Source organism: Molossus molossus, unplaced genomic scaffold (genome assembly GCF_014108415.1).
Source record: "Molossus molossus isolate mMolMol1 unplaced genomic scaffold, mMolMol1.p scaffold_m16_p_6, whole genome shotgun sequence".
Classification (NCBI taxonomy): domain Eukaryota; kingdom Metazoa; phylum Chordata; class Mammalia; order Chiroptera; family Molossidae; genus Molossus; species Molossus molossus.
In genome coordinates, this window is record NW_023425399.1 from 24824552 (window position 1) to 24842579 (window position 18028).

At 38.7% G+C, this 18028-nt stretch overlaps 1 protein-coding gene across 2 annotated transcripts in view; it reads left to right on the plus strand.

Moving 5' to 3' along the window:
- The first annotated feature begins 4012 nt into the window (after positions 1 to 4012).
- Positions 4013 to 18028, plus strand: part of RAD21L1 (RAD21 cohesin complex component like 1) — a 34990-nt gene continuing 20974 nt past the window's right edge. Inside the window, exons 1-9 of one of the 2 annotated variants that reach the window (XM_036245430.1) lie at positions 4013 to 4190; positions 5333 to 5462; positions 6881 to 6974; positions 8692 to 8798; positions 11076 to 11246; positions 12170 to 12265; positions 13813 to 13923; positions 16113 to 16339; positions 16574 to 16673. In XM_036245430.1, coding sequence (XP_036101323.1) covers positions 4047 to 4190; positions 5333 to 5462; positions 6881 to 6974; positions 8692 to 8798; positions 11076 to 11246; positions 12170 to 12265; positions 13813 to 13923; positions 16113 to 16339; positions 16574 to 16673 — 1180 coding nt within the window. In that variant the 5' untranslated portion in view covers positions 4013 to 4046. The remainder of the gene's footprint in view (positions 4191 to 5332; positions 5463 to 6880; positions 6975 to 8691; positions 8799 to 11075; positions 11247 to 12169; positions 12266 to 13812; positions 13924 to 16112; positions 16340 to 16573; positions 16674 to 18028) is intronic. The other variant, XM_036245432.1, reaches the window with a different exon arrangement.

Sequence of the window (18028 nt, forward strand, 5' to 3'; positions counted from 1 at the left end):
AAAATCAATGGCCAAGGAAGCAAAAGCAGGATAGTTGAGAGCAAATTAAACTGGCAGTTCAAAGTTTGGTGTTTGACAAATGTTTTTGTGTCTCTTAACCAAATACTATTAGACTAGGAACTACTCTGTGGATGGGCGCCACCTGCTGTTCATGCACAGCAAGTCTTCCGGGATACGGCTTGCTCCGGGTTGAAGGACTGGCTCGCTCTTTCACCAATTGCTTTCTTATTGTGGGGCATATTATGGGAGGGCCAAGACAGCTAAGGATTTCTGGCCCTTGAGATCTGCGCTTAAATTTCAACTCTGCCCCCGAGTGACCTGGGGCAAGTCACTTCTCTGAGCCTCCACTTAACCTTAACTCTAAAATGAAAATGACACCTCTTAAATCTGTGAGGAGGATCTAGGGGAAATGCTTTGAAAACTGGGACTAACCGCAGGCAATGGAAAGAAGCATTGTTTGTAGTTTAACAGGCCTGGATTTATTTTTAAAAATACTTATTGTGCACCAGCTGTATGCCAGCCACTATTCTACATGTGGGAATGTAGCAACGAATAAAGCAGACAAAACTTGTTTTCATGTAGTTAACATTCTAGTATTCCAGTTTTTGAGTCATTCATTTACAAATATTTTTCTGGTATTGCTATGTGTCAGGCACTTTCCTAAGCAATGGGCATAGAGGAACTCCAATACGGCTAGAGCACAGGGCGCGAAAGGAACAGGGTTGGGCAAGGACAGAACCAGGTTTTGTAGCGATTGAAGCTTTTAAAATGTAGGGTATTCTTTTCTCAAGGAAGATAAATACAGAGTCATAAATACAGAATTCGATTAGAAAGAAAAAAATTTAGAATAACATAATACATAACAAATTACAAAGTTTAAAAAGCTGACAAATATTACAAACATACAATCTAGAAACAGTGTATTTTAATTAGCTGCATAATAAAGGACTATAATAATTTTTCTTCACATATTTTTGCTGTATATTCTTTGATCATCTCATAAGACATGGTTTTGTTATCTTTCTATAAATAAAGAAGAGAATTCAGTTTTTACAAGATTGACTAACTTTTCATGGATAGTTTAAACAATGTTCTTTAAGTTGTAAAGCTTTTATTGAATGTATTGGGTAAGTGGAAAAGCCTGATACCATGTTAATTTTTAGGGTTCTTGTCAAATTTGGGAAAGACCTGTAAATCTTCAGGTGTAGTGACTAATTTTATTCTATTTTAAATATGTTTCTATTGGTTTCAGAGAGAGGAAGGGAGGAGAGAGAGATACAAACATCCATTGGCTGCCTCCTGCATGCCCTGTATTGGAAATCGGGCCCACAACCCAGGCATGTGCCCTGACCCGGAGCCGGACACAGAACCAGTAACCTCCTGGTGCATGGGAGGACCTCAACCAACTGAGCCACACCTGTCAGGCTATAGTGACTAATTCTAAGTACGCGGCACTTAGACTGAAGGGCCTCGCCCCCGCCCTTTCCCCTCCCTTTCCCCGCCCCACTCCCGCCCTATCCCCGCCCCAAACCTCTGTCCTGCCCCTCGCCCCGCCCCCTCCCGGTCTTCGTCCGCCCCGCCCCTCCCACTCACCCCGCCCCGGTCTTCGCCCGCCCCGCCCCTCCCACTCGCCCCGCCCCGGTCTTCGCCCGCCCCGCCCACTCGCCCCTCCGCCAACTCGCGGACGCCCAGCCTCTCTGGGAGCGAAGCGCCTCAGACCTGACGCGCTGACCCAGCCAGTCTTCTTCCCACGCCCTGCTCGGCTGCAGCTCCTCGGCTGCAGCTCCTCAGATCCCGCGCTAAAAGTAGGACTCAGCCCGGGGCCGGGCGACCTGCTGCTGAAAGCCGGCCGAGTGATGGGGGCCGCGGCCGCCCGCATCCCCGGCGCGAGCCCCGAGGCTCGCTTGAGGGAGAAACTCCCGGGGCCGCAGGCGCGTTCTCCTCCCTGCACGCGGGAGGGGTGCTTGCGGTGGACCCTCTGGGAGCACCCGCCCTGCGCTCGGAGGAGCCGTCTGCGGGAGGGGCCCTCGGCGTCCCTGCGCTCGGCGCCCGCGGTCTCCTCCTCACAGCGCTGCACCGGCGGCACTGCCCTTCCCCGCCCCGCGCCCCGCGCCCCGCGCCCCGCGCCCCGCGCCCCGCGCCCCGCGCCCCGCGCCCCGCGCCCCGCGCCCCGCGCCCCGCGCCCCGCGCCCCGCGCCCCGCGCCCCGCGGGCTTCCACGAGCATCCCGCCCGCGCGGCCCCTTCCGGCCCCGCTCCCGCGCCTGCCGCGCGGCCCCTCCGTCCTTGGTGTTCTCTGGAGCCCCCCATTCCCTGGCTCCGGGGTCCTGCGTTCGCTTTACTTTTCCTGCAGCAAAACCAATCCCGAAATCACCCTCAGGACTTGTTGGGGTTTCGTGGGGGGTTTTGTTTGGCGCGAGGGGTACGAGCTCAGGAAAATCTGTGTCAGGAATAGTAAATCACAGGGTTGGTTTGTGTTTTTTAATACATCCGTAATCATACCTCTGGGAGCGGTTTTAAAAGATGACCTGGCCCGGGCCGGCGTGGTCAGTGGTTAGCGCACCCTCCCGCGCACCGAAGGGTCGCAGGTTCCGCTCCCCCAGGGCACACCGCAGGCTTCCAGGTCACTGACCGCCGGCGGCCCGGCGAGGCCTCGCCCCACCGACTGATTCTCCCTCCGTGCAATCAGCACCCTCTGGTGAAAGTGCTGAGTGAGCGGTGTTCAGCCAGGGAGACAGTTACCACACAGCAGCCGGGATTATTCCAAGACGACCAAACAGACCAGAAAGAATAGGGAACCGAGGCAGACACCGGCCGTACACAGTGAAATGTCCGGCTGCCCACTCGGGGCTGTGGCTCAGTGGATTGCGTGGCCTCTCCTTGGGGCCCGGCCATTTGATGCTTGGGGTGCAAATGGGCAAGTTCAGCTAAATTTTTAATTCTGTGGCTGATTTTGTTTTTGTGTTCGTTTTGGCTCGATTTGCCCTTTTCTCAAAACTTGAAGTAGAGAAGAAACAAGGGAGGTTTTATAGTGGCAGCTTAAGATTCCTGTATGGGAGCCACACATTTGACCCTCCTCGGCAAGCCCGGCCACGGATTGTCACATTCCTCTGCTTAATAGTGGAGCCTGTGATGTAACTGGGAATAGCGCAACGTGTGGAAATATGCATAAATTCTTTGTCTTTGTCTTACGTGGTTTACTTTTACCACTCTTATCTCAAAAAATGACTGATTTTTAGAGAGAGAGGAAGAGAAAGAGAGAGAAAAACATCAGCGTGGGAGCAAAACCTCAGTTGGAACCGGCAACCTTTTGGTGCATGGGAGGACACCCAGCCACCTGGCCACCTGGCCAGGGCTCTCAAAACATTTCGATTTGACTTATGTCCTTTCTTGCCTTCTTATTTTTTTTCTTATAGTTTCTTATTTTATTTTGTTTTCCATTGTATGGTCCCTTGGAGTTTCCTTATTTCAACTTCAAAACATAATATATTGTTGAATAAACCAGAGCATCTTGCAAAGAACCAAGAAATTCAGCTTCTGGATATAAATCAATAATCCAACACTTCTCAAATTCTGAAGTTTTAGAAAAGAAGTGACCTGTGTTCTCTTTACTTAGTTTGGCCCACCCTTTCCAATTCATTGTTTGTTTTTTTCCTATTTCTATATCCTATTTTTTTCCAGGCTTCCTCCTCTATTTATTTGACCATATTAATAAGAGAACTCAAACTTTTTATAGGATTAAATAAATAAAATGTAAAAATCGATCAGTGATCAGGATATACTTACATCAAGTGTGATTCACTATCTAATAGAGCTCTGTCATTAGTTTATTATTTTATATTTTAAATAAGGGTTTCTTCTTTACAAAAAATAATTTGAATTGAACACTACATTGAACTAGCAGATAATCTGAGTGTTATTTTATAGAACTAATGAAAAGTGTTTTTGCTTGCTGTAAATTAGCACTAAAAATATTTTGTAATCAAATTTTAAATATCTTTCAATATTCTCTCCCATTTGTTAAATACAACGAAGGAATACAGGCAATATGTTCTACACACATGTACTTATGAGTAAGCGAGGGCCATTGGCCAAAATCTGGCTTGCAGCTCACTGGGAGAAGAAACTCACAAAGACCCATGTGTCTGAATGTAATCTAGAGATAACCATTGAAAAAATTATTTCACCTAAGGTATGTTATTACTTAAATTATAGTATGTATTTGCCATGACTTATGAAGAGGAAAGGAATTAAAAATACATTATATCATGAAACACATTTCCAGGGATGTTTTACTTCTCAAATTGTCTCTCTTTTAGTTCCTATAGCATTTATTGTCTGACATATACATATATTTGTGTCTGTTAGTAATTAATTATTTTTTGTTTATCATAAATAGGTTGGACCTGGAAGGATAAAGGCCATGTTTTATACCTATTTTATAGTCCTTTCTTATTCCGTATCAAATTACTATGTACATAGTAGTACCAAATAAGTATTTCTTTAAAAAAATAATGGGTGAATAAATAGGTAGAGTAGAAAAAAGTATTGAGTATAAATGAAAATATATATGAAAACACTTCATAAACAATAAAGTATTATGTTTATTATAAAAACTATACCAAACTATTAGAATTTACATTAAAATAATTTTAATATTTTATAAGTTAAGTTTTCTGTTTGAGAGAACAAATTATAATTGAAAACCAACTGCATGTAAAGCAGTGGACTAGACTTTATGTTCTTTAGTTTTTTAATGTTCACAACAATCCTCAGTCAAGTGTGGAACTTAAGAGTATGAACTTTTGAGTTGGTCAAATTTAAATTTAATTCCTGTTCCATCACTTAATAGTTGGGTTACTTTGGGCATTACATACTTAATATAACTGAGTCTCAGTTTTTTCTTCTGTAAATAGAGGTTATTGTCAAAATTAAATTAATGAATCATAAGCCCTTAGGACAGTACCTGGCACAGAATAAGTATATGGTAAATTGCAGCTATTATTAATAAATTGAAATTCAGGAAGGTTAAATGACTCAGCCTCAGCAGTTGAGCCAAGGCTTGAACCCAAGTTTGCCTGACTGCAGACTGTATTCTTCCCTTAAAGCCAATAATAGCATACTTCACTTAAATGCCACGTTAGATTATTTACATTGAAAAAGAAAAGTTAACTATTTTACTAAGTAAGATAAAAGTTAAGTGATTGAGTTTAAATAAGAATACAAAATGTCTGCTTTTAAAAGAGAAGAAATTCTTATAATTTTGTAATTTTCAAAGGACAGAGTTTATGGATCTAATTTTTAATATTCTAATACTTTAAAAATTATTGAAAGGTGAAAATTGCACTTCGAACTTCAGGACACCTTCTTTTGGGAGTTGTTCGAATCTATAATAGGAAGGCAAAATATCTTTTGGCAGATTGCAATGAAGCATTGCTTAAAATGAAGATGACATTTCGCCCAGGTATACATCTTGGTTCCCTTTTGTATTTTTATTTTGGGTGGGCTCTTTTAATTGGTGGCACTCTATAATTACAGGGTGAGTATAGTGAAAGTAATCTTGTTGCCGTTAACCCTCACCCAAGGATATTTTTTCCATTTATTTTTATTTTATTTTATTTTTTAAAATTTTATTTTATTATTTATTTATTTTATCCTCACAAGGGGATATTTTTCTATTTATCTTCAGGTAGAGAGAGAGGGAGAGAAAGGGAGAGAGAGAGAAACATCGATGTGAGAGGGACACACTGACTGGTTGCCTCCTGCACGACCCTGACCAGGGCCGGGGACAAACTGCAACCGAGGTACATGCCCTTGATCGGAAATCGAACCTGGGACTCATTGGTCAGTGGGCCGACACTCTACCATTGAGCCAAACCGGCCAGGGATTCCATTTATTTTTAGAGAACATACCTGTATGTTCCCTTGACCAGGAATCCAACCAAAGACACTTTGTGCATGGGCTAATGCTCTAACTAGTGAGCGACACTGGCCAGGGCTCTGAATTTCTTATAGTACTTTTCTCAGTGCCTTGTACATATTATTCCCTCAATTAATATTTGTTGAATCAGGATTGACAGGGTGCTTTTTTAATTTAAAATATTTATATAATCTCTGGGTAGAATTATAATGATATCAAATGTGGTTCATTTGTTCATTATTTCATTTATCTATTCCACAAATATTTATTGACCCTATACTTTATGTGAAACACTATGCTAGGCTCTAGGATACAAGGACAAACAAGACAGATAAGGTCCCTTTTGGTCTGGTGAGGAAATCAGATGATGAAAAAGGTTTTTTAATTATTACAATAATTATAGATTGTGATTATGCTGTGAAGGAATATAAAAAGATTAATACAACAAAAACTTATACTTTAGTTAAACTAGTCAGGAAGAACATTTCTGAGAGGATAGAATTTAAGCTCAAACTTGAAGAATGAGAAATACCCAGTCATCTAAAAAGTCCCTGAGGGAATAGCATTCTGGGCAGAGGGAACTGCAAGAGCAAAGGTCTTGAGGTGAAAAAGTGCTTAACTTGTTCAGGGAACAAAAAGACCAGTATGGTTGGAGTATAGTAAGTGAGGGAAAGAGTGTAGTTAGATGATGCTGATAGGTTTGTAGGGCTGAAGAGGCCCTGATTAGAAATTTTAAGCATGGGAGTGATCTGATCTGTTTTTATATTTAAAATATCACTCTGGCTGCTTTGTAAAGAATGGACTGAAGAGGGGTAGGAGTGGACACAGAGAACCCAGTTAGGAGACTAAGCAGTAGTACAGTGAGAGAAAGTCTTGCTTAAAAAAAAAAAAGATTTAGTTGGGCATTTCTTATTTTATACAGTAGCATTGCTTACTGAATGTGTTTTTTTTATTCTTTTCAGGACTAGTTGACCTTCCAAAAGAGAGTTTTGAGGCCGCTTACAGTGCTATCACACTGCCAGAAGAATTTCATGATTTTGAAATCCAGAATGTGAAGTACATTATTTTATTTATTTTCCTTCAGTGTGACTTTCTTGATATTTTATTGTTTTCATCTTCAGATATGAAAGCAAATGAAGTAAACATGCAGTTGACAAAGACCTAAATTTAGTGTGAAATTTCAAAGTACACCAAAAATGTATCATTATATTTGCTAAATGTAGTCTGCAATATTGACAGTCTATTCATCCATTCATTCAGTAAATATTTATTGGGTGTCTTTCATATACCAGACACTGTTCTAGGCACTGGGGAGATAGCAATGAATAAAACACAGCCCCTGGCAGCATGAATCTTACATTTTAGTCGGAGTAGACAGACAATAAACAAATAAACGAGTAAATATACATTATGACAGGAGATGCTCATCATTATGAAGAGAAATAGAAACTAAAATAAGTAATAGAATGGTCAGGCAAGACTTCTCTAATAAGATCAGAACAGAAACCTGAAGGAGGTAAAGGAGCAAATAAATTGTTCAGTAAGGGAGGAAGAATGTTTCAGGTAGAGCAAATGGAGAGAAAGGTGTTACAGCAGAGTACACTGGACATTTTCAAGGAACAGCAAAGAGGCGAGTGAGACTGGAGTAGAGTAAATGAGGATCTGAATGGTAAGAAATGAGGTCAGAGAGATAGCCAGGAATGCAGATGTAGGGTGTTGTAGGCTACAATGAGGACTTTTATTTTAGTTGGGGAGCACAGGAGGGTTTTAAATAAGAGAGTGACTGGATTTGATTCGATTTCAATGTGTTCCCTTTTGCTACTTACTGTAAGAGGAAAAGGGAAGAAGCAGAGAGCCTATGAGAAAATTATTGCAGTAAGAAGTCCAGGTGAGGGATGACAGTATATATCATTGGTTCTGTCTTCATTTTATCAATGTGGTAGAAGTCAAATTATGACTATATTTTGAAGTCAGAGCCAACAGAATTTGCTGATTGAATATGGCCTTGAGAGAAGTGAAGGATGACTATATGATTTTTGGCATGAGAATGGAGTTACCACTTGGTGTAATTAGGGTCACTATGGAATGGCAGGTTTAAGAGGGGCAGGGTGAAGGAAGTAAATTAGATTTTGGATATAAGTTTTGAGGTGACTCTTATAAATCCAAGGGGAGCAGGTAAGTAGGTTTAATATCTGAGGCTGTGATTCAGGAAAGAGGTCTGGATTGGATATATAAATTTGGGAGTTGTGAGTATATAGATGGAACTTCAACCATGAATCATAGGAGAGCCTCAAGGGAGTAGGTGTAGATTTAAAAGGGAGAGAAGGGAGTAAGGGAAAGAATGAGATTGAGATCTACAAACTGAGTGTGGGGTCATTCCTGAAATGTAATAATAGTCTGGGAGATGAAGAAGAACTAATAAAGGAAATGGAAAAGGAGCAGCCAATGAGGTAGAAAGAAAATCCAGAGAGAGTGGTATCCCAGAGGCCAAAAGTAGAAAGTATTCCATAGGAAGGAAGTTAACCCCTATTTCAAATGCTATTGATTAGAGTAGGTAAGATAGGACTGAGAGTTGACCATTGGATTTGGCATCCTGGAGATAATATGCATGTATAAGAAACTAGTATTTATAAAAAATACTACTAAGGAAATAAAAATCTCCTTTATTTTTATAATAAATATTTTTTGTTTTAGGGATTTTTTTTATTGTTTTGCAATATACTACAAAACATGTTCTTGTACATGTTTTCTTCAATCTTATATTTCCCCATAGTGCTATTGATGTTTTAGAAAAATTTACTCAGAACCAAAGCAGACCAGAAGAAATCACACTTAGAGAAGATTATCACAGTGATCTACTTTTCCAAGCTGGGAACTTTGGTGAGAATATTTAGAAATCAAAATTATATCATAATCAGTTATATTTGCATTTTTGTTTAAAACAATACCAACAGAAATAGCTATTTCTATGACAGAAATATTTTTAGAATGAATTTTTTGATGTATAAATGTAACCCCCCAATAATTTTGTCGTTGCCTTTTTCTAGTATATGTGGGAAGAATATGTTCTTAATAGACCAACAGACCTGGGATTGAATCTGGATTTTCTCTATTGACTTGCTATGTGTGATACAGGGCAAAAATTATCTAACTTCTCTGAGCCTTACTCCCCTATCCTTTATTGCTTTACTCCCCTAAATTGGGATACTACCAGCAACATCACAGGGTCATTTTCCTTCTTTTTTTTTTTTTATCCTCACCCGAGGATATTTTTTTCCATTTTTTGTACAGATAGAGTGGGAGGGAGAGAGAGGAAGGGAGAGAGAGAGAGAAACATCGACGTGAAGGGACACATCGAGCGGCTGCCACCCGTACGACCAGCCAGGGCTGGGGACAAACTGCAACCGAGGTACGTGCCCTTAGCGGGAACCGAACCCAGGTCTCTCCGGACCGCAGGCCGACGCTCTAACCGCTGAGCCAAACTGGCCAGGGCTATACCCTTCTTTAATCCTTTCCACCAATAGGTGACTTTTCTCTTCTTCAAAAACTAACTCAAACCTAATGTCCTTCAAGAAATGTTTAATATTAATCCATCCTATTTTAGATTACAATATAAGATTGAAGGCAATGATTATTTTATTAATTGCTCTGTGTAATCTCAGGTTCTTGTGATGCTCAGTGTGAAGAATATAGTGTCTCTTCATAAATGTTATCTTATTGACCAAAGCTGATTTGGGGGGGGGGGGAGCAATCAAACTACACCTGGAAGATGTGAACATATTTTTAGTTGTTTTTTTTGTTGTTGTTGCTGCTGTTTTGAAAAGTTAGTGTTTTCTCTTGAGCAAATTTTTTTTTTTTTAATCCTCACCCAAGGACACTTCTCCATTTTTTGTTCAGATAGAGTGGGAGGGAGAGGAAGAGGGAGAGAGAGAGAGAGAGAAACATTGATGTGAAAGGGACACATCGAGTGGCTGCCACCCGCACAACCACCCAGGGCCGGGGGCAAACTGCAACCGAGGTACATGCCCTTAGCGGGAACCGAACCTGGGTCTCTCTGGATCGCAGGCCGACGCTCCAGCCACTGAGCCAAACCGGCCAGGGCTCTTGAGCAAATTTTTAGTCTAGCCTTTTTAAACTCTTACTTTCTGAAGTATGTGTGCTTATAGAAGAATTTTCAATATGAGTGGTACTTTATGAGTTTCTTTACTGACTTGCACTAACATGGGTTGTTAAAGGGCAGGGAGGGAAGATCAAATGCTGACCCTCCAGGATTTCAGACTCCTGGACCTAGAGATCCAAATCCAAGAAAGGAAGGAATATACCTTCTCAGCCAATCTGGAAGCAAGTCAGTTTAAAGCAGGGAGTTTATTTTATCTGCCTCTGTAAGTGTCTTAGGAATTTTCTGTCATAAATTTTCATTTGGCAAAATATTTTACCAGTCAGAATTCTAACACTGATACTGCTCTACCACTGTCTCTGCTGGGTCCAGATCCTGGCTTTGTCATTTATTAGAGTGTGACTGTGTGCACATTACAAAACCTTTCTGTGGATGTGTTTCCTTGTCTGTACAATGAGGATTATAACAGTATCTTCTATTGCATAATATAATGCACATAATAGGCACTCAGTTAGCGTTAACCTACCAGTTTTTGTCTTTTTTACTGCTGTATCTCCAATCCCTAGTTTATTACTTAATACCCATTCTTTACCCACCTTTCCATTCCTAAAAGGCAAACATGTTTCTTATTTTCCAAACCCCCATTATGGATAAACAACACAAGCAGTTATCCTTGAAATAATATGAAATAACACTTGGTCAAGCAGAACATGACCTACCTAATGTAGAAGAATCATTCCACGGCCAATAATAACCTGGGGAATTATTAAACTGTACTAAAACTAAAAACTCTATCCTGATGTTTTGGCTTTTTTTTTTTTTTTAATTGTACTGGAAAAAGCTTTAGACTAGAAATCCAGTGTACACTGATTAACTGAGTGACTTTAGTTTAATAATTCAAGTAAGTTTTTTAGCTTTCATTTTCCTTATCTGTAAATTTGGGGTGGGGTTATGGCTAGAGAAGATAATACCTGAATTGTCTTCTAACCCTAAAATTCTGTGTTCTTCTGACTCAGTATTAATGATATATATTTATTTAGGGGAGGAATCTGAAATTTTCAGAAGCCAAAGCTTTTTCGATGACAACATCTTGCTGAATTCCAGTGGTCCTTTAGCTGAACACAGTTCTGGAAGCCTCAGTGGACAAAAGTCTCTGCTCTGTGAGAGTGGAGATGGATTTGGTGATGAAGGGGCTGCAGGAGAAATGATTGGTATGCTGTCTGGTTCTACAGAAATTGGATATTTATTTCTATGAAATTACTAATATATTAGTAGATTTATTAGCTCAAACTAAAATTTTAGGTATGCTTCTATATCATGTAAATCACATTTTTTGCACACATTTTTAAAGTTTGTAGTATTTTTAAACAATTAGGTCAAAGTAAATAGCCATCTGTTTAAACACACTTTCTATATAGATTGGAATATTGCTTGTTTTTATTTTTTTTAATTTCTCAATTTTAGAAGGGAAAGAATGAGGTTAACCTATTCTTCACAAAACATACTAGGTCATAGACCAAAAAACATTCTTTTCTTTAACAGAAATTATGGGAGAGCTATTCTAAAGGATCTGTCCAGCATTTTATATTATTATTTTATTTTTATACTATAATATATGAAAGTAATCATAGAAATAGGGTAGATAAAAACTAGAAAATCCAAATGCACATATTTTAAAGATACTGATATTATACATCAAATATTTTTTTAATTTTTTAGTTTACATTAAAAGGCTGATTATGGGAAACTTCTGGAATTTTGAAAATATGAAAAAACTGTAGCTCTACTGTAGATCTCTACCAAAGGATTTTGAACACTTTTACTTCTTGATATGTAACTAAACATGGCTTTGTAACAAGGCTACTATCTTGGTATCAGTTTAGTAAAATATTTCCTGAAATTAACCATCTAAAAATAGATTTTTAATAAAGGAAAGAAAGTTAAATATATAAAATTCTATGTCATCCTGCATGAAATGTGATAGTCTGTGTATCCAATCAAATCTAGTTAAGTAGGGTTCATTCATTTTTGTATCCTTTCACAGTTCCTTGCTTACAGTAATGTCAATCAAGATTCAGTGAACAAATGATAGACTCAACTCTGTATGACAAAAGTATTTATTGTGTTTTTCAAGACAGCCTATTCCAAGATGATGAGAATATCCTGTTAGAAGACATGCATTTGAACAGAGAAATTTCCCTGCCTCCCGAGCCTCCCAATACTGTAGTGGGTATGTTGAAATTTTCCTTTGTGTAGAAAGTGAACAGTTGCTAATGTTCAAATTAAGCCTCAGGATTTCTGAGTTTAAGTAACAGTATAATATATTGAAAGACAATAAAAAATATCCGACAAAACCTTACTCTGACTCAAGACAATGTAGAATAGGAAACTGGGTTCTGAGAAAGGTACAGTAATGTTTATTTAACCAGGATTGGGTTTATTTGGTATGAGAGCACATTAAAACATTCTGCCAAAACATTGTGCTTTTGAATCATTAACATAACATATGTTACATGATAAAAATATCATTAATGTTTGATGTTAATATGGTTATTAATTAAATTAATGCTATATTAATGTTAATATTAATATTAATATGGCATTTTGAGAGAAATTACATACAATTTGAGAGAAATTACAAATGAGGGGGGGATATTTTCTACTTGAAATTTATATATGTGGAGGTACCTCAAATGACTTGAGGTCTTTTAGTCTAATTTTTTAAGAATTAAAAGTATGGCCCTGGCGTATTTAACATAGTGGTTAGAATGTTGACCCACAGACCAAAGGGTCTCAGGTTCTATTTGGGTCCAGGGCACATACCTGGGTTGTAGGTTGGATCCCCGGCCCCAGTCGGGGTCATATGGGAGGCAACCAATCAATGTGTATCTTTCACATTGATGATTTTCTCTCTTTCTCTCCCTCCCTCCCTCGCCCCTCCCTCCCTTCTTCCCTCCCTTCTACTCTCTCTAAAAATCAATGGAAAAATATCCTCGAGTGAGGATTAACTACAAGAACAAACAAAACAAATGAAAAGTATGATTAGCTTCATTTTGATTCTTTACTATTTTTTATTTTACATTTGCTTTCTAACCCAATAGTAGAAATTTAAAATGTGAAAAGAGCCCTGGCTGGTTTGGCTCAGTGGGTAGAGCGTTGGCCTGCGGTCCTGAGAGACCCGGGTTCGGTTCCCGCTAAGGGCATGTACCTCGGTTGCAGTTTGTCCCCGGCCCTGGTTGGTCGTGCGGGTGGCAGCCACTCGATGTGGCCCTTTCACATCGATGTTTCCCTCTCTCTCTCTTCCTCTCTCTCCCTCCCACTCTGTCTGTACAAAAAATGGAAAAATGTCCTCGGATGAGAATAAAATGTGAAAAGAGATAGGAAATTAAAATTTAGTTATGGTTTTTTATGGGTCAACTAATAATTAAATGATTTAACAGAATACAAAATTTTTAGCAGATATATAATCAAATTTAAATCAGTCATTTATTACAGTTGGTACCACTGTTTTACTTTCACTGAGACTATAGTCACAGTGACATCTAAGTCCATGTACAAAATAGAGTAATGATACCCGACTCACCTGTGGGTCCCAGACCATATAATAGCAGAGCCTCTTCAACTCTATTAAATACATGATTCTAAGAATGCAGATGTAGCTCCAGTTACCAATACAGATCTTCAATTAGTTTATCTTTCACTTTAATTATCATATAGTTATCCTTTAATTATCTAACTATTATTTTTTATAATTCCTTTTATGGTGATGTTGATTAGTAGAACCAGATAATCCAGAGTGTATACATCTGCCGGAAAATGAAAAAATGTATGAAACCACATTATCAAATGAAGAGGAAGGATTTATCCTCGATCCAATTGATGTGTCAGGTCAGAGTCATTCATGTTTATATTTTTATTTTTGACACCTACTATCTTATTTACTGTTAGATATAATCTATGAAATATTGTAAGAGGTAGTCAATCTAGTAATAACATTTTTAATACAATGGGGAAGAGTGTGAAGGAAATTTGAGATGTTTCTTTCATTATATTCAGTTTTGGTCAAACCACATTTCCAGTTTGGGAAACTGAAAAATTTTAAACTGAGTTCAATTCCAGTAGTTATTGAGTCATTACTCTGTATTGGGCACAAATGAAGAAAACATAGTTTCTTTTAAGAAACTTACAATTGTGTGTGTGTGTATATATATATATGTATATAATACACAGATACAGACAACAATGTGGTGATAGCCAGAGTGAAAGGGGAGTGAGAGGAGGTAGAAGAGGGCAAAGAGAAGATAAATGGGGATAGAAAGAGACTTTATTTGGGGTAGGGATACATGATGCACACTTGTTGAGTTGTATACTTGAAACCTGTATGGTTCTGTTAATCAATGTCACCCCAATAATCTCCATAAATAAGGAAATTTACAATCTCATCAGGAAATAAACAAACACGTAAATGAATATCAAATAAGGCAGAATAAAAGAACCAGCGGAGAGGCACTATCCTAACGTTTAATCTCAAGCATGTTTTTAGGAATAACAATAAATATGAATCTAATATATAACTAGACCTTTTAAGAATGCACTTGTTTTAAGTAGTATAATTGGTATGGACTTCAGTTTATAAACTCAGGCATGCAAAGAATAAAGCATTCAATTTTTCTTCTTTACCAAATTTAATTCCAAGCCTCTATTCCACTGGGCTGGCAAGAATTTCAGTCTGCGTAACTCCCTTATCTGTCCTGAGCCATGTAGTATCAAAATTTGGGAGAAATGTGTGGCAGGTGGAAGAGAACCATCAACCACACCAGTTTGTAGAGCCCACTATCCCAGCCTAAATAGCCTTTGGAGTCATCACACAGCCCGGCCCTCTGGGATCTTATGTTCCCAGGATTTTACTGATGCACATTAACAAGCCGGTTCCTGTTCTTTCTGGCTCCATCTGATCTCAGATCTTCACCCAGTTGGGGACATCAAACCCTCCCACCCCTTTTGCACCTTTACTAAGGAAAAACTTGACTTTTGCTTTCTACCTAGTAAAATTTCCTATAGGAAAGAAATCCCAAGGGCTACCCACTTGGACTTTGTGTATGAATTTTAGTGGGGGAGAGAAAATATACTGGACAAATACAAATTAATGTTTCAAAAAGTTATTCTGTTATGTAGATATTTTAAGGAACCTCAGAATTGAATGACATCCTTTTCAATATTCTCTCTGCTGCACATTCTCTCAGTTGTCCACTAAATAGGTCAACAGAGTCCTCCTCAGAACCTTTGAGCAACACCTCAAAGTGTGTGAACCCTTGGCTGCATAGACACTCTAGTTATGCAGAAACTTTGCAAAGCATAATTTTCAATAAAGAGAAGGGGATTTTCTTCTCTATATAACTCTGTAGATTGTATTGTGGTAGATATTTCTTAGATATGCAGTGCCTAGAATATCATTTTATAAAACTGTACAACCAATCACATTTGTGCCTATTTCTCTTATTTATTTATTTTTATTTTTGTTACAGATGTTTCTCCTTTTCCCCCATTGACACTCTCCTCCCAGTCCCACCCCCTTCCCCGAGCATTGTCTGTGTCCATGGTTATGCGTAAATGCATATAAGTTCTGTGATTTATCTCTTCCCCCTTCCCTATCCTCCTCTTCTGAGGTTTGTCAGTCTGAACCTACTTCTATGTCTCTGGGTCTGTTTTGTTCATCAGCTTGTTTTGTTCATTATATTCCACAAATAAGTGAGATCATGTGATATTTGTCTTTCTCTGATTGGCTTGTTTTGCTTAGTATAATACTCTCCAGGTCCCTCCATGTTGTCTCAAAGAATAAGACATATGTCTTTCTTATAGCTGCATAGATGTTCCGTTGTGTAAATGTACCACAGCTTTTTTATCCACTCATCTATGGATGGACACTTGGGCTGTTTCCAGGTCTTAGAGATTGTAAATAGTGCTGCTATAAACATAGGGATGCATATATTCTTTCTGATTGATGTTTCAGGCTTTTTAGGGTGTATTCCTAGAAGTGGGATCACTGGGTCAAATGTGAGCCTATTTTTTATATTTAGACATTGCTTGGAAAAGGAAGAGCAAAAAGAGGAAATTGCTCATAGATCCAGTCAAGGAGATCAGTAGCAAAAGTATGCATAAACAGCTGACTTCCTTTGCTGACACTCTCATGATTTTGGAACTTGCACCTCCTACCCAAAGATTGATGATGTGGAAAAAGAGAGGAGGAGTGGATACACTTCTGTCAACTGCTACCCAGGATTTGACTCATACTGAACTGAAAATGGTAACAGTTTCTATCCTTTTACCTGGGTGCAACATTGGTTATAAATAAATAAATACATATTTACACTCATATATTCAAGAATTTAAACTTGTGACAAATACCTCCTTATTTTGAATTAATTTGTTGGATATGTGTGCATGAATTATAATTTTGACTTTTTAGCATATGTGCTTGTATTTTATTGAATTGCTTTATTTGCACAAAATCTAGAAACAAAAACGTGTATTTTTACAGTTGTTTACAAAATGCTTTCTGTCCTCTGGCTTTAAACTTGGAAGAAAATTGATACAGAAGGAATCAATAAGGGAAGAAATGGGAGGCACAAACATAGTAGGTAAGACATCCTAATTCTATTGATGTTGAGGGGAATGTTGTAGAAACAAAATTTTCATTTTACATTTCAAAATGAGGATGGGATCTATTTTTATATTCCCAACTATAAATGCTATCTCTAGAAGAATATTTGAACTTAAAATAAGTTGTTACATCAGCACTGTATTTTTCTGATCTGTGGATAAATTTTTGTCCACCAAGCTACATAAAAAGTTAACGGTTATACAATGTGTACTATTCTTTTTTTTCTTGTATCCTCACCCGAGGACATTTTTGCATTTATCTTCAGACAGAGCTGGAGGGAGAGAGGGAAAAATAGAGAGAGAAACATCAATGTGAGAGTGACACATCGAGTAGTTGCCACTATACAACCCCAACTGGTGCTGGGGACAAAGTACGTTCCCCTAGCGGGAACTGAACCCAGGACTCTCTGGTCCGTGGGCCAATGCTCTAACCGCTGAGCCAAACCGGCCAGGGCCAATGTGTACTATTCTTAACCTCATGCTTTCCCACCTGCCCCACCCCCAAAGGCAGTATTCACAAACCTTTAACAAAGAAAATTTTTGTATCTAGTAAGATAATGTTTTACTTTAAAACAACTAACATGAAAAGTCACCTAGTGATAAGAATACCATTTAAACAATACAGTTAACCTCAGACAGGTATTTCTATACACCCAGAGTATATATACATGGAGTATTAATAATTGCTAATTATTATTGTGACTATTATAAATGAATAATTGAACCAACTTATGTGGTGAGTGAGCCTCTGCTTCCTGATCACTCTTCTTGAAATCATTAAAATCTGTTGAACAATATACTAAGGTGGGCTTAAACTATCCATGTTGTCTTGTGAGTAAATGTATGGGGGTGAGTGCCAAGGAAATAGTAGGCGAAGGATGGGGAGTGGAGGTGAAAAAGAGGTAAATGTGGGAAAAGGAAAGATAAATATGTGACACTTGGGAGCCATAGAAAGTTTGTACACACTTTGCTTAAATGGATTCCAATGTCAGAAGTTTTCTTTTGTAACAATCATATTTCAATTTAAGTTGGAAAGATATTTGGGGGAAATCTTTTTAAAAAAATTTAATTTAATTTTTTTTTTTATCCTCACCCGAGGATATTTTTGATATTTTGTTCAGATAGAGTGGGAGGGAGAGAGAGAAACATCAACGTGAAAGGGACACATTGAGTGGTTGCCACCCACACGACCCAACCAGGGCCAGTGACAAACTGCAACCGATGTACGTGCCCTTAGCGGGAACCAAACCTGGGTCTCTCCAGACCCCAGGCCAAAGCTCTAACCGCTGAGCCAAACTGGCCAGGGCTAATTTAATTTAATTTTTTATCTTTA